Below are 15,375 nucleotides of genomic sequence, written 5' to 3'. Positions count from 1 at the left end.
GTCACCAATTTGGCTCCTGATTGTCTCAGATAAAACCCCCTCTGTGAGAACTTGTGGCCTGAAGCCAAGCACGCTGAAGCAGCTGGGCCAGCCGATCCAACAGCCATCTAACACCAGTGAGGTGAAGGTAAGACCCATTCTCCAGAGGTGGGGCTTTCTGGGCGGCCTGCTGCTCTGAGAACAGGACTTCTATTTAGTGTCTCCCCCATAGGCAAAAAGCCTGTTCTTATACTTGGTAGATCTTTGGAATGAGGTTGAGCATGAATGAGTTACTTATTTTTAGTTACATTTCTTTTCTTGTTATAAAATAAATGCATGTTTTTAAACTTTTTTAAAATTTCAGAAATAATTTTGAGGGGTGCTTAGGTGGCTCAGTCGGTTAAGCATCTGCCTTTGGCTCAGGTCATGATCCCGGGGTCTTGGGATCAAGCCCTGCGTCGGGCTCCCTGCTCAGTGGGGAGCCTGTTTCTCCCTCTCTGTCTGCCGCCCCCCCACTTGTTCTCTCCCTCTCTTTCTCAAATAAATAAAATCTTTAAAAAAAGGTTTTTTGAAACTTAAGAAACAAATTGCATTGCAAGAGTAAAGGTTCTACAAAGAGCACCTGTGTACTTTTTACCCATAGTCACTTACTGTTATCGCCCATTTTGCTTTGTCATTTGTGCTCCTGTGTGCTTCTAACATACAGGTGACTTAAGGGGAAGTTACATGTCCTTTAGCTTCTTAATACTTCAGTGTGTATTTCCTAAGAATAAGGATATTCTGATACTGACACATTGGTAAAATACTTCAGTCTGTCATTTGCATCCCCATTTCATCAGTTTTACCCAGATATATCCTTTGTAGCATTTTTCCACTCCGGGACAGGATTCAGTCTAGGATTAGATAATTGCATGTAATTGTCTTGTTTCTTTAGCCTCTTTTGAAAAAATGAATGCACGGCTGTTGTAGAAAATTCAGGTAAGGCAGAAAGAAAATAAGTCCCTTGTAATCCTGCCACCCAGAACTAACTACTAATGGCAGTCTGCACCCATTCAGCCTTTGAGACCTTTCCTATATTTGTGTGTGTTTTTTAATATGGTTTTTTAAAACTAAAAAATATGGCTCTTACTCCACATTCTGGTTTGTAGCCAGTATAATCCATTCAACTTAATGATTGCCAAAAATTCAGTGTATTCAAGTACACTTAGTCTTAGTTTTTTTGTTTTGTTTTGTTTGTTTTTTTCGCATATGTGACTAGAATAGTTATGATCAAAATTCCCTAAATCACCATTTTTTACTAGAAATCTTTTTGGGTTGTGGCCCTCAATAACACATTTTTATATCACAGCCCAGTAAACTTACCCATACCTGTATACGTAAGAAGTATAAGGAAGCTATCTATGCCTTTATTATATGCAGTCACTTTGCTCTTTTCCATTTTGCAAAATGCTGGTTTCAGCTCATTAATTTCATGACCCCTCAGTGGATTATGACCTGTAGTTTGAAAACCCTATTAGACCAAATTGAAATAGGAAAATCAGGCTGGCTTCTCCCTTACCGTATATTCTACCAGGCAATTTCCCTTGCTCCAGATGTGCCCCCAAAAGAGTATCATCTGGCTTTTACTTTGAAGGCTGATCTGTTTGTCACCCAGATGTGGTGTTAGCACTGGGTGTGTGTGTAATTTCTGGGTATAGAAGGCTGGTGATTTAGTCAGCTTCCACTGCTTTGTAGACTTCCAGCCCTGAGATTCCCTTTACTCGTGTAAACTCCCCATCTTCTGGGTAAATAGCTTCCTTTTGACTGGCAACATTGGGTTATGTGTTAAAAGCTATAGTCCTTTTGCTAGTTGTAAGCCAGTTAAGTTACATGAAATTGTGTATTCTAAATATCAACTTAAATTCAGTATTATAGAATAATTATTTTTAGAATGATACCTTCTTCATCTTCAGTTGTGTAATAGCTACATTCTGTATAGAACATTGGAAATTTTTTTTTTTTAAGATTTTATTTATTTGAGAGAGCGCGAGCGAGAGAGCACAGAAGGGGGAGCAGCAGAGGGAGAGGGAGAAGCAGACTTCCCACTGAGCAGGGAGCCTGTGTGGGGCTCGATCTCAGGACCCTGAGATCATGACCTGAGCCGAAGGCAGCCACTTAACTACTGACTGAGCCACTCAGGTGCCCTGAACATTGGAAAATTTCATAGATGGTGGTAAAAGGGGAAACAGTCATGATCTTCCTCTCATCCTGTGGCATTTTAGTGTGAACAGTCTCTCAGACTTCCTTCTGTGCCAGAATTATTCAACCACATATTTGTGTGTGTAACTATCATAAGCTTTTCTGACTTGGTATTAGTTGTCCATCTGATTCACAGTGTTTCTAATGTGCAGTGTTAGAAGCTGCGCAGAAGAATGTGGCACTGTGGACTTGGAAGTGACATTCAATCTTTGGTGGGCTGGTGATGCTGACTGGCATCCTAGAGGGCTCTCATGGAGCACAGCTCTAGACATTCCCTGGGAGACTATTTCCTCAAGCTGTTTCAGGACACAGGACCTCAGCAGTTTGAGGTTTTATATTAAAACACTAAATCGCTCGTTCTGATCCACAGCTACCAAATGGCCCGGCCAGTAGGACATCTCAGGTAAAAGTTGTAGAGGTCAAGCCTGATATGTTTCCTCCATACAAGTACAGCTGCACGGTAACGCTGGTAAGTGTAGCCAGGTGATGGGTTGACATGGAGGTGGTTTTGGTTTTCTGGCGGAGGATGAGTAGAAGTCTGAGGGAGGTGGGGAGTGGTAGTTTGGAGTGACAGTAGAGTCAGGGGTAGATCATTGGTTCTGAAGAGGCCATCACTGATAAATGATAGCTGCTGGTTGAATCAGCTAGGTTTTTCCCGGGGGAGATCCGTAGAGTGTAGGCCAGCTGAGACCTGGATATTTCTTGGAGAGTAATTGGAGATGAGAATCTAGTCCAGCTTTAGCATTCAGCAGTCTTTGCACCTTTTTGCCCCAGAAGTGTTTTCTACAGATTAGCTTGAGAAAGTCCTATTTTTCCTCCTTTAAACAGTCACATTCAGTACTGTTATCTGAAACCATTTGAGAAGTACTTTGGTAAAGCAACTTTGTTTCACTTGGCGTTTCCTACCAAGGTTTTCCCTCCCCACCCACCTTTTATTTTTAACAGACATATATTATCCCAGTAAACAAATGTATGACTCTGGGGGTCATTCTTTAGTAGGGTAAGCCACATGGAGCAGTGGTGTAAACACTGGAAGGACTTAGTCTGAAAGTGTTCTGGCTCTGCTGCCAGCATGCCACACGACCTTGGGCAAGGCTCTTTGCTTCTCTGGTCCTTAGTTTTCACTATCTATAAAAGTGCTTCATCATTTAATCATGTTGGGGCTTTTCTTGCTCTTAATATTCTTCAACTTTCTGGATCCTTAAGGTATCAGGTACCTTTTGGCAGGTTCTCCGGCTGAGCTGAGTAAGATACACAGATTTTGAAAGAACAGCTAGATTTTTGAAAATTCTAAACTGACAAAGGCAAACATGTACAGAACCATTCATTTATTGAAAAAATATTTCCTGAGCACCTGTCCTGGCCAGGCCCTGCGCTGGGGTTTCCATAGTAACAAGACAGTATAGTATGGTGGATTAGTGTATAGTCTGGCCTGATCCTTAAGGAGACTATCTCCTTTATCCTGGGTATCTGCTCAGTTTTCTTTCCCGAGACCTAATTACTATTCCCTTCTCCATGCCATCTGTACCTTCACTTCCCGGTCCCTTTGGCTACAGGAAGCCGCTAGGGTTACCATTTGGGGGAACTTTCAGGACCTTTCTTTTTGGCTGGTGAGATAGCAGCTTGTTATAGGAGCCTAGATCCAGAGATTTGAGCTCAGGTAGTGCAGAGGTCATGATTAGGTCTTCAGGCACAGCGTGGACTCTGCAGTTCACCACAGTGTCCAGCACCCTGTTAGAGAAGGCCTGCTTCACTCTGCTGGTGGCCTGGACCCTGATGACATTTGAATTTCTGACCCTTAAGAGATCACTCACTTGTTTCACAGATGGGGAGGAGGGACTTGCCAAAGTTTCGCAGGCTGTAGTAAGTTGAAAGGGGATAACTGCAGAAAGAGGATCTCGTGTCAGGGCTCTTTGGTAGTTAGTCTGCATCTACTTTTGCAGTTGTCACTCTCTTCTCTGATGGACTGATAGCTGGTCATCCTGGTTTTTAATTCTTCCTGGATATAACTTTGTAGAATTGAAAATTGGTCTTACTTTTTTAGGATTTGGGCCTGGCTACTTCAAGAGGTCGGGGAAAGTGCAAGAATCCCTCTTGTAACTACGTCTACACCAACAGGCATAAACCTCGGATTTGTCCCAGCTGTGGTTTTAACCTTGCCAAAGACCGAACTGAGAAAACCACCAAGGCTCTCGTGAGTTCCTTCCCTAAACACATCCCCTTGCCTTGTGTGAGCTCTGTTAGTGCACCTGTTTTAGTAGAAATAAAATGATTTCTTAGTACATGATAGTAGTTAGAACACCAGAATTGGAACCAGTTGTTAAGTTCGGAACCTGGCAGCCTTCTCTCTGGGCTTCTTTTCTTCATTATTAAGTTGAGAAGGTTGGCTAGGTACCTTAATGTCTGAGATCCTTCTAGCCCAGTGGACCAAGAGTTCATTCCCCAAGGAAAATGGCAACACAGGCTTTAAAGAGAATTTTGGAGAAGAGATGGATGGAAGGGTTACATTCTTTTACATCTGAGACCTGGTGGAGGACCTGTAAGTAGTGTCTTGGTAAACAGAGAATGCCAACCCTTAGACTTTGTAGATTAGATCACTGCTTCTCAGGTTCCTTGCAGAGCTTTTGGCTCAACACAAAGCTTTACTTCTAGCAGTCTTGGCAAATCTCTCTGAAGTTGGACCAAGCTGTTTAGATAGTAAAACACATTCCACTTGGCTCCTTAGGGCTTGTTTTTATTTATCAGAACCAGGAAAAATGGGTATCTTCAGAGGTCCTGTGAATTTCTTTAAGCAGGAAGATACAGCACCTGAAGCAGCAGATAGAATGATTAGGATGAGGGTAAGAAGACAGATCTCCCTGATCTGCCTTGGGGGAAAAGAGGATGGCATCCAGAATAGATCAGGATCCAAGGTGGAGCCTGGCCACTCCAGATCTGAGCTGAACTTTGCAAGGTGGGCAGGCTTTGGATGGAAGGGGAAGGCATTCCATACTCAAGGATAAGCAATGGCAAAAGTGAAGAGCTAGAGAAGTTGTTCCAGTCACTTAAAAGAGAAGGATATGTAATGAGGAGTACAGAAAATAAGGGACGAAAGGCACATTGGGGCCGTATTGTGGAAGATCTTTAATGCTAAACTCGGCATTTTGTTTTTTTAGGCTGCAGGGTCACATTGAGGCCCATGTTTTAATGTGCTACTCTTCACTTAGGGTTGAGTACATTCTGTCTTGACTCCCTCTTAGCTCCTGGTGACACCATAATCTCTTTTAGGGCAGGTGTATCTATTTCCTCATACCTTCTGACCCTGGAGTATAGATACTCAATGTGTTGATCAGTGATTATAGAACGGAATTGAGTTCTGTATAGATGGAGGCTCTGAACATTCCTTTCTCCTGTTTGATTATAGCTGTTGGTATGGTTTGCAGTATGGAAATGGATGTTGGTTCCTAGATTTAGAATAATGAGGTGACCTAATTTTCCGGGTTGGACAAGAATGGTCTAGGGACTTCTAGCCAATTGATTTCAAATCCTACTCTTTGAAATTTATATTTATGTTCTTCTGTCTTTAGCTGATAGCTGCCTACCCTCGGGACCCTTACCTTCTGACATCCTGCCACCTTTCAACTTCCTAAATTTTAGAGAAATAAAATATAATTACTGTTTTTCATAAACTAAAACACTGGTCAGAGACCCAGGGGACCTTTGTGTGTAGTGCTCTTGGAGCCCCCTGGTGGCCATATATTTCCCGTGCAGTTTGTCCTCGGTGGCTGTAATTAAGACTATAACATCTTTGGGCAGGAATGGTCTTCATTCCTTTCCGTATTTCATTTGTGGCTCAGCGCAAAAGGATATAGTATTCCTGCCAGCTCTTCTTCCAGTCCGTGGTTCAACATAGTCATCACTGAGAATACACTATCTCCCAGGGCAATTCCTAGTGTCAGTCAGCTCTCTGCAGCCATTCATTCTTTCTTTAAGCAAGCGTACATTGAATACCTACTATAGATCAAGTCTCTGGAGATAAAAATAAATAGGACATGGTCTCTTCCCTTGAGGAGCTCAAGTCTAGTGGGGGAGAAAGATAGGTAGCCAAACTTATAAATAATGAGACAAGAGTTGTGGTAGGTGTGCAGAGTTACTAAAAGTTCCTAAAAGTTCCTAAAACTTCTTATTAAGCAGTTAACTTCTGCAAAGCAACATATAATATGTCCAGTGAATATGAATTAGCATTTTTGTGTGCCCTTACACTGCTATTGGGAATCTGTAAGCAGGGACCTTATACTCACCAAAGATGGGGGAACAGTCTCACCAATTGTGAGTCTGATTTCTGCAGTAAAAGAATGGCGTCTGGGAGCGTGAGGGAAGGAGTGATTCCTGCTGCGTTTGTACAGGGGATTAGGAAGAAACCTCCATTGAAGAGGGCCTGTTTTTAATGAGCATTTCGGAACCTTGTTCCTGAAAGCCTCTGGAGTCTAAAAAGTTCGCTTGTACCCAGAAGATAAAAGTGTTAAAGAGAAATGCTTAAAGCAGTACAGATAGTTGTTTACATATCAAAGCTACCATTCCTAGAGCTTTCATTGCATCCCCAGTACTGTGCTAAGTGCTTTACTTGCAATATCTTATTGATTCTGTACAACAACTCTAGGAGATCACTAGTATTTCATCCTTCGTTTCATAGGTAAGGAAACTGAGGCTCAGAAAGATAAGTAAATTGCTTTGGTTCACACATGTATAGCTGTTACATGGCGTGTCCAGAATTGAGACCTGGGTCTTTTATTCTCCAAACCCCTTCCCTGGTGAATGGAAGCAGACTCTTGAAACTATTACCAAGCAGTGTGTATCATCCTCTCGTTTCACTGAGAGAGAACCCACCAGAGAGAGAAAGCATCTGCCTTGAGTCACACAGCGAGTTACTCACTGAGCTGGTTCAAAGCCTAGGTTTCCCTGCCTCCACCATGACTGGGCCCATCCCTCTGTCACTTGTGGCCTCTCCGTGTTTTAGCCCGAGGTTGGCGGTACCCTGCGTGCTGGCTGATCCTTTAGTCCGCTCTCTTCCCAGGAGGTCAGCTCACCCCTCCCAGATGTGCTGAGTGCCACAGAGCCGCTGAGCCTGGCCCAGAGGGAGATCCAGCGCCAGTCCACTTTGCAGCTGCTGCGCAAAGTCCTGCAGATTCCTGAGAACGAGTCAGAGCTGGCCGAGGTCTTCGCCCTGATTCACGAACTCAACAGCTCTCGACTCATCCTGTCCAACGTGAGTGAAGAGACAGTCACCATCGAGCAGACCTCTTGGTCGAATTATTATGAGTCTCCGTCCACGCAGTGCCTACTCTGTAGCAGCCCATTATTCAAAGGGGGACAAAAGTAAGCACCCCTTTCAGATTTACCCTGTCCCCAGCTGCCCTGTCTTCCTCGGCCTGTATTGCCCCTTTCTTCAGATAGCCGTAAAGCTATAGCCTCTGAAGGTGTTTCTCTGCTTCTCTTAGGTTTCCTTTGCTTTTGAATTGCTAAAGCAAAATAATAATAATTAGTAATCATCTATTAATTCCATTGAAAAATGCCTGAAAGTTAATGTCACCACATTAGGATTTTATTTACATCTGGACTGCCCAGCATAATGCTTATATTTGGGAGGTCAGGAGGATTGGTTAAATTGGGTAGTAAATTCAGAGTTACATTAATTTTAGGGGTGATTCCACAGACCTCATTCCAACAGAGTGGGAGCACCCATCTAGAAAACCCTGGAACACAGGCCCCAGCACCTTCATTTGCCTGCTTCATTAGCCTTGAGAATTTTGCCAATGATCACTAAGCCCTAGAACTGCATTAAGTTGATTTCCCTTCTGTTTTTCTGTTGGTGATGTTTTGGTACTAGCTCCCTGGCTGGGCCCCAGGAATGCTGGCTGCTGACAGCCAGCCGGCTGCAGGTGGTGACTGCCCAGGTGAAGATGTGTCTGAATCCTCATTGTCTGGCCCTGCACAGTTTCATGGACATCTATACAGGTGGGTGTCAGCATTTCTTCCCTCAGACGGCCCCAAAGTGGCTTGGGAACAGCCTGTGTGGGTCGGACCTCTACTCCTTTGAACACTGGACCTTCTCTCAGATGGGACTTCTGAGAAAGAGGCAGTTTTTCCTCCTGGATGTCTCAGCCCCAGATTATGTTTAATCTCTCAAGTGTTAGGACTTATATCTGGGATCTTTAAACAAAGTTCATTCCTAAATAACAGATCCTCACTGTGGAAAAATCGAACATGTTGACAAGTATAAAGAAGAAACTAAAATCTCTAGTAATCGTGCTGCCATGAGATAAACACTTAACGTTATGCTCTTTAATCTTTCAGATGTGTCATTCATCCATACAGAACATAAGGAAGTACGAGATTTACGGGTTTATAGTTTTTCTTTCAACAAAAGTGGGATTGTGCTGGGTGTTATTTTGGAATGTTCTTTTTAAGTCTAGCCACGTGTCTGGGCATCTTTTTGTGCCAGCAAGTGGAGAAATGCATGACCGTTTCTAAGGGGTGCATGTGACTCCATTTTAGACTCCTCTTTGTAATTAACTCAAGGTATGCAGGCCTGAATTTTTCCTTTGGGCGCATGCTCCACATGGAATTGCTGCGTGTTCACCCATTCCCCCTATACATCGATCAGCGTCAGACACTGAGCATTCACCATGTGCCAGTGGTGTCCGAATTTGGATCTTGAATTTCATGTGTAGGGTTGAGTGCTGAAGATTATTTGTTATTCTCTTTGTCTTCAGAACGTTATGGTGCCTTGTTTTGAATTCATGCTCTTAATCTCTTATATTGCTCAGTTGAGTTTGTTCTGTTTTATGCTCTTGCCAGCAGTTAATGAGAACTCCATTTCCCTGCAGTCTGTCTAGGCCACTAGTACCTAGGATTATATATGTATATTTTAAATTTTAGCTTTATTCTGAAATTTACATGTGGCAAAATTTACTTTGTTGTTTGACAGTTAACGTGAGTTTTGACAAACGCACCGAGATGTGTTAACTGCCACCGCAGTCAGTAGAACAGTTCCATTGCCCAGAAGCTTTCTCCTGTACTGTGCCTTTGTAATCAGACCCACCCCACACCACTAGCCTCTAGCAACCATTTGATAATGTTCTTCATTCCCATAACTCCATCTTTCTGGGGTGTCACTTATCATAGTATGTAGCATTTTAAAAAATTATTTAAAAAAATTTTTGTAAAATGTAAGTATAGTTGATACATAGTGTATGCAGCATTTAAAGTGAGTCTGGCTTCTTTCATTCAACATCGTGCCTTTGAAAGTCCTCCATGTTGGGGGCACCTGAGTGGCTCAGTTGGTTGAGCATCCAACTCTTGGTTTCGGCTCAGGTCTCGATCGAGGTCCTGGGATCAAACCCCACATCAGGCTCCATGTTCAGCGTGGAGTCTTGCTTGTGTTCTTCCTCTTTCTCTCTGCATCTCCTCCCGCTCACATGCACTCTCTGTCTCTCTCTCTCAAAAAAAAAAGTGTCATCCATATTGTGGTATGTATCAGTAGTTCCTCTTTCGTGTTGAGTAGTTTTCCAATGTGTAGAATACCACAATTTGCTTCTCTGTTCACTTGTTGAAGGACATATATGTTGTTACCAGGCTTTGACACTTATGAATGGAGCTGCTGTAAATATTCACATACAGGCTTGTGTGTGGACACAAATTTTCATTTCTCTTGGGTGAATACCAAAGAGTCAAATTGCTGGGCTATATGTGAAGTGTAGATTTAATTTTTTTTTTTTAAAGAAATTGCCAAACTGTTCACCTAAATGTTTGTACCATTTTGCATTACCTCCAGCAGTGATTGAGTTCTGGTTTGCTCTGTTGGTGAGTACTTGGTACTGTCTGTTTTTTTGGTGCTTGTTTTTCTTAGGCATTCTGATGGTTTTATGAAGTGGTACCTTATTGTGGTTCCGATTTGTATTTCCTTGATGACTAATGATACTGAGCATCATTTCATGGGTTTATTTGCTACCCATGTGTCCTTTGGTGAAGTATCTATTCCATCTTTGGCCTGTTGAATTGGATTATTTGTTTTTTACTGTTGAATTTTGAGAATTTTTTTGGAGAATTCTTTATATATTCTGGATCCATAAGTCCTTTGTCAGATAAATGATTTACAAATGTTTTCTTATGGTCTCTGACTTGACTTTTCATTCTCTCAATGGAATCTTCCACAGAGCAGAGGTTCTTAATCATGACAAAGGCCTGTTCATCAGTTCTTTCTTTAGGGATTATGCTTTTGATGGTCTAAGGTCTGTCTACCTAGGTGAAGATCATAAATATTTTTCAATGTTTTTTCTAGTTTTATGATTTTATGGCTTACATTTAGGTCCGTGATTCATTTGAATTGTTATATGAAGTGGGAGGCCCAAATTGAGTTCTTTTCTTCTTTTGCATGTGGACATTGAGTTGTACCACCATTTGTTGAAAGGTAGTCTTTTCTCCATTGAATAGTTTTGGCTCCTTTGTTGAAAAACAGTTGATCATCTATGTGTGGGTCTATTTCTGTGGTCTGTGCTGTCCCATTGGTTTATATTGTCTATTCTTTTGCCAGTACCTCACTGGTCTTGATTACTACAGCCCGGATAGTAGGTCTTGCAATCAGTTAGTGTGAGTCCTCCAACCTTGTTCTTCCTGAATTATTGTTTCTTGAATTGTTTTGGCTCTTTTAGTTCCTTTCCGTTTCCATATAAATTTTAAAATCAGCTTCTCAGTATCTGCAGAATCCTGTTAGAATTTTAATTGGGTTTATGTTGAATCTATAGATCGGTGAAAGCTTGACATGCTTGGAAATACTGAGTCTTCTCATCCCTAAACCTGTCCATCTTTCCATTTTATTAGGGCTGCTTTTATTTCTTTCATCAGTGTTTTGTAGTTTTCAGCATACAGATCTTGCACATATTTTGTTAGATTTATACCTAAGTTATTTCGTTCTGTTCAGTGCTAAATGATGTGGTTCAATTTCTAACTGTTCAGTGTTAGTGTAGAAACACGATTGAGTAGACAAAACCCAGCCTACTGAATTTTTATCCAGTGACCAGGTTAAACTCACCAGCTTAAGGAACTTTTTGTAGATCAGTATCATAATTTTTTAAAGTTTGCCAATTTGGTAGGTGAAAACTAGTGTATCATTTCTTAATTTGTTGCATTTCTTTGATTACTAGGAGGACTGTATGTTTTTTGGTTTTTTTTAATCTCTTCTGTGAATTTTGTGAACATTTCCATTCTTCTTCGGAGTATTGACCAAGTTCTTGCCCAGTTTATCAATTGTCTTTAATTTGTGATATTTTTTCTGGACACAGAGGTTTTTATTTGTCTTTTGGGGCAGGGGTTTCCTTGCATTTTGTTTTTGTCCTAATGTTTTTGTAATCAGATTTAGTCTTTTCCTTTATGGTTTCAGCATTTGATATCATGCTCAGAAAGGCCTTCCCCACTCCTCTATAGTCTTCTTTCATGGGAGCACATATTCCAGAACTTGATTTTGTGCAAATTTGTGCATTATACTTTGTGCAAATACAAAATCGCCCTCTTTTATTTGTCTTAAATTGACTGCATTTAAATCCCTCTGAGTCTTTTATCTCGGGATTTGGTTAGGGGTGATTTTATAGCTATTGTTATATCCGCTACACATCCCTGGGCTAGCAGGTGCTCCTGGCCTTTACCCACAGTGCAGTTGTTGAGAAGTAGAGGAAGAGTGGGCCCTGGTGGGCGTGAGGGCTGAGCTGGGTGGTACAGAGGTTTTTGTTTTTTCAATTAAAAATTTCTGTACGGATTTCATTGCTTGCTTTTTTCATTTAACAATGTATTATGAACAACTCCGTGCCAAAGCTTTTAGGTCTACATTCTTTTTAATGAGGCATAATTTTCTATTTTAGGAATGTACCATGATTAACTCTTCCCCTGTTGGTGGATATTTGGTTTGTTTCTAATTTTTTGCCATTGTGGATGTTTTACAGTGAGTTTCTCTGCTGCCTCTTTTTAACTTTGCAGGTCTCTTTAATGTGGGGAACAAGCTACTAGTGAGCCTGGACTTGCTTTTTGCAATCCGGAACCAGATCAAGCTGGGAGAGGACCCCAGAGTGTCCATCAGCGCCGTTCTGAAGTCGGTGCAGGAGCAGACAGGTACAGGTTGGCTTCCTCCCTTTCCCATACTAGTCCTGAGTTCCCTGGGAATTTTTAGTGATGGGCTTTGGTTGAAAGAATCATCTTAGAGAAGAATCTGATAGTTTGAAAAGGAGACATTCTTGACTTCCCTGATATACTCCTCTTTTTGAATTTTACAAATGCCAAAATGGTGAGTCTTTCCATCCATCCAGGGACCCTCAGCACAAGATTAAACTGACTCTTTAGAAGTTGATCCTTTGATGATAGGTAGAGTTGGCCTCACTGCATGTTAATTGGATTCATTCTGAATACACAGCTTCTGGAGGTCTCTGCTACTAGTCCTAAGGCTCCTATTGAGACCTGAAGGTGGGGATCACCCTCCTTAATATTAGAAATTATTTTTCTCCTTGCTTTCCTTCTTTCTTTTGATGTTTCTCCCTTCTATCCCTGTAGACTTCAGTTCCCTTGTATCTTGCCTGCTATGAGGTCAGATGGAGTAGGGCAAAGGTTGTAGGGTCTGAGAGGCCTGTGTTTGAGTCTTGGCCCTGCCAGTTAGTGGCAGCATGATTTTTGAGCCAGTTATCTTCTGTGTCTCAGTTTTTCCACTGGTAAAATGGTGATGAGAATAGGTTCCGTTTCATAAAGACGTGAGTTTGTTAAATGAAATAATGTATTTGAAGCTGTCCGCACACGGTCTGGTTCCTAGTAGGTGCTAGCATGAGGCAGTTTTAATAACTGTGATTGGAATTGCCCTGTGGGGTTTCCACCCAAGCCCTCAAAGGCCAGGGTGCTTGACCCTTGGGGGGGGGGTTAGTACTCTTGGGCGTCTTTAGGGGAGCAGTCTTGCCAAGTAGCAAGACTGCTATTCTTGCTGGCCACTGGCCCATCCCCAGTGGCCTTGGGGTCTTTTTTGTGACCTTCTCAGAGCTCTTGCTCTCCTTGCAGAGAAGACTCTGACCTCAGAGGAGCTGAGCCAGCTGCAGGAGCTGCTGTGCAATGGCTATTGGGCTTTCGAGTGCCTCACTGTGCGAGACTACAATGACATGATCTGTGGCATCTGTGGTGTGGCCCCCAAAGTGGAAATGGCCCAGAGGAATGAAGAAAACGTGTTGGCACTGAAGAGTGTGGAAGTAAGTGCCTCCTGGCCACCTTTAGAACTGTCCTCACACTTTGGCAGCCACCGTCCTGCATGCTGTCCCAGGAACAGATGGCTTTAGTCCTGCCTGGGGGAGGCGAGTGGCTTTTTCATCTAAGGAAGCTATATAGAAATGGAGGCATTTGTTACTTTCCAGTGAATTTATTAAACATGAACCAGGTGCACTTTTTAGACACTTGGGACAGGGCAGTAAGATAGGAAACAAACATTATTAATAATTGCATATATTAAAGTCTATTATATAGGCAGTATGTAGTAATTAAAAGTAGCACAGTAATAGTAAAGCAGGTAAGGAGAGAACAGTGGTGGAGAGGGGGATTCCTGTTTTCTAGAGGGTAGTCAGGGGAGGTATGGTGGCTTTTGAGGAGAGAGCTGAAGCCCACGTAGCTTTCAGAGGAGGAGAATCCTAGGAAGAGAGCGCAGCAAAACAGGGTCTGAGGTGGGCTTGCTGTGCATGATTGAGGAATGGCAAGGAGGCCAGTGTGGCTGGAGCACATGAGCAGTGGAGAGAGTGGTAGGACGTGTGAGGTTCAAGAGGCTGCGGGTGGCCAGACTCTCCATGGGGGGCATGTGGGCCTCTGTGAGGACGTGCACTGAGTGAGATGGAGAGCTGCAGATGGCTTTGGAGGAAAAAGAGTGACTTGATCTGTGACTTGATCTGTTCTTATCTAAAAAGTGTTCGTTCACATAAAGATACCACCAAATTCATATGGCTTCATACATTCATTTTTTAAAAATTTTTTTATTATGTTACTCACCATACAGTACATCCCCGGTTTCCGATGTAAAGTTCGATGATTCATTAGTTGCGTATAACACCCAGTGCACCATGCAATACGTGCCCTCCTTACTACCCATCACCAGTCTATCCCATTCCCCCACCCCCCTTCCCTCTGAAGCCCTCAGTTTGTTTCTCAGAGTCCATAGTCTCTCATGCTTCATTCCCCCTTCTGATTACCCCCCTTTTTTTTTTTCCCTTTCTTCCCCTACCGATCTTCCTAGTTCTTATGTTCCATAGATGAGAGAAATCATATGATAATTGTCTTTCTCTGCTTGACTTATTTGACTTAGCATTATCTCCTCCAGTGCTGTCCATATTGCAGCAAATGTTGAGAATTCGTTCTTACTGATAGCTGCGTAATATTCCATCATATATATGGACCACAGCTTCTTAATCCATTCATCTGTTGAAGGGCATCTCGGTTCCTTCCACGATTTGGCTATTGTGGACAATGCTGCTATGAACATTGGGGTGCATATGGCCCTTCTCTTTACTACGTCTGTATCTTTGGGGTAAACACCCAATAGTGCAATGGTTGGGTCATAGGGTAGCTCAATATTTAACTTTTTAAGGGACCTCCACACTGTTTTCCAGAGTGGCTGTACCAACTTGCATTCCCACCAACAATGTAGGAGGGATCCCCTTTCTCCACATCCTCTCCAACAATTGTTGTTTCTTGCCTTGTCTATCTTTGCCATTCTAACTGGCGTAAGGTGGTATCTTAGTGTGGTTTTGATTTGAATTTCCCTGATGGCTAATGATTTTGAACATTTTTTCATGTGTCTGTTAGCCATTTGTAGGTCATCATTGGAAAAGTGTCTGTTCATATCTTCTGCCCATTTTATGATTTGTTTCTAACAGATAGCCAAGAAATGTATGATTCCAATCATAAAAGAATGGCAAAAGTAGATATATTTCCCCACCTTGTTGTATAAGGCCAGATAACCTTGAAAATAAAGCTAGACATTTAATACAAAAGAACAAATTTGAGCTGATTGTACTCATGAATGTAGATGCCACAGTGCTGAGTAAGATAATAGCCAGTCATATCTAATAGCAAAGGAAGTAACCCATCATGACAAGCTTATCCCAGGAAAGC

The 15,375-nt window shown here is 42.3% G+C and overlaps 1 protein-coding gene across 4 annotated transcripts in view; it reads left to right on the top strand.

Moving 5' to 3' along the window:
- Window positions 1–15,375, top strand: part of HMGXB3 (HMG-box containing 3) — a 46,266-nt gene that overhangs the window by 22,325 nt on the left and 8,566 nt on the right. For 3 of the 4 annotated variants that reach the window (XM_034656882.1, XM_034656881.1, XM_034656880.1), the window contains 7 exons: window positions 30–127; window positions 2,588–2,686; window positions 4,262–4,411; window positions 7,271–7,572; window positions 8,084–8,211; window positions 12,226–12,363; window positions 13,285–13,469. In XM_034656882.1, the coding sequence (XP_034512773.1) occupies window positions 30–127; window positions 2,588–2,686; window positions 4,262–4,411; window positions 7,271–7,572; window positions 8,084–8,211; window positions 12,226–12,363; window positions 13,285–13,469 (1,100 nt within the window). The remainder of the gene's footprint in view (window positions 1–29; window positions 128–2,587; window positions 2,687–4,261; window positions 4,412–7,270; window positions 7,573–8,083; window positions 8,212–12,225; window positions 12,364–13,284; window positions 13,470–15,375) is intronic. The other variant, XM_011223541.3, reaches the window with a different exon arrangement.

The sequence above is a fragment of the Ailuropoda melanoleuca genome, chromosome 3, assembly GCF_002007445.2.
Source record: "Ailuropoda melanoleuca isolate Jingjing chromosome 3, ASM200744v2, whole genome shotgun sequence".
Taxonomy (NCBI): domain Eukaryota; kingdom Metazoa; phylum Chordata; class Mammalia; order Carnivora; family Ursidae; genus Ailuropoda; species Ailuropoda melanoleuca.
This window is presented reverse-complemented; position numbering and strand designations above follow the sequence as displayed.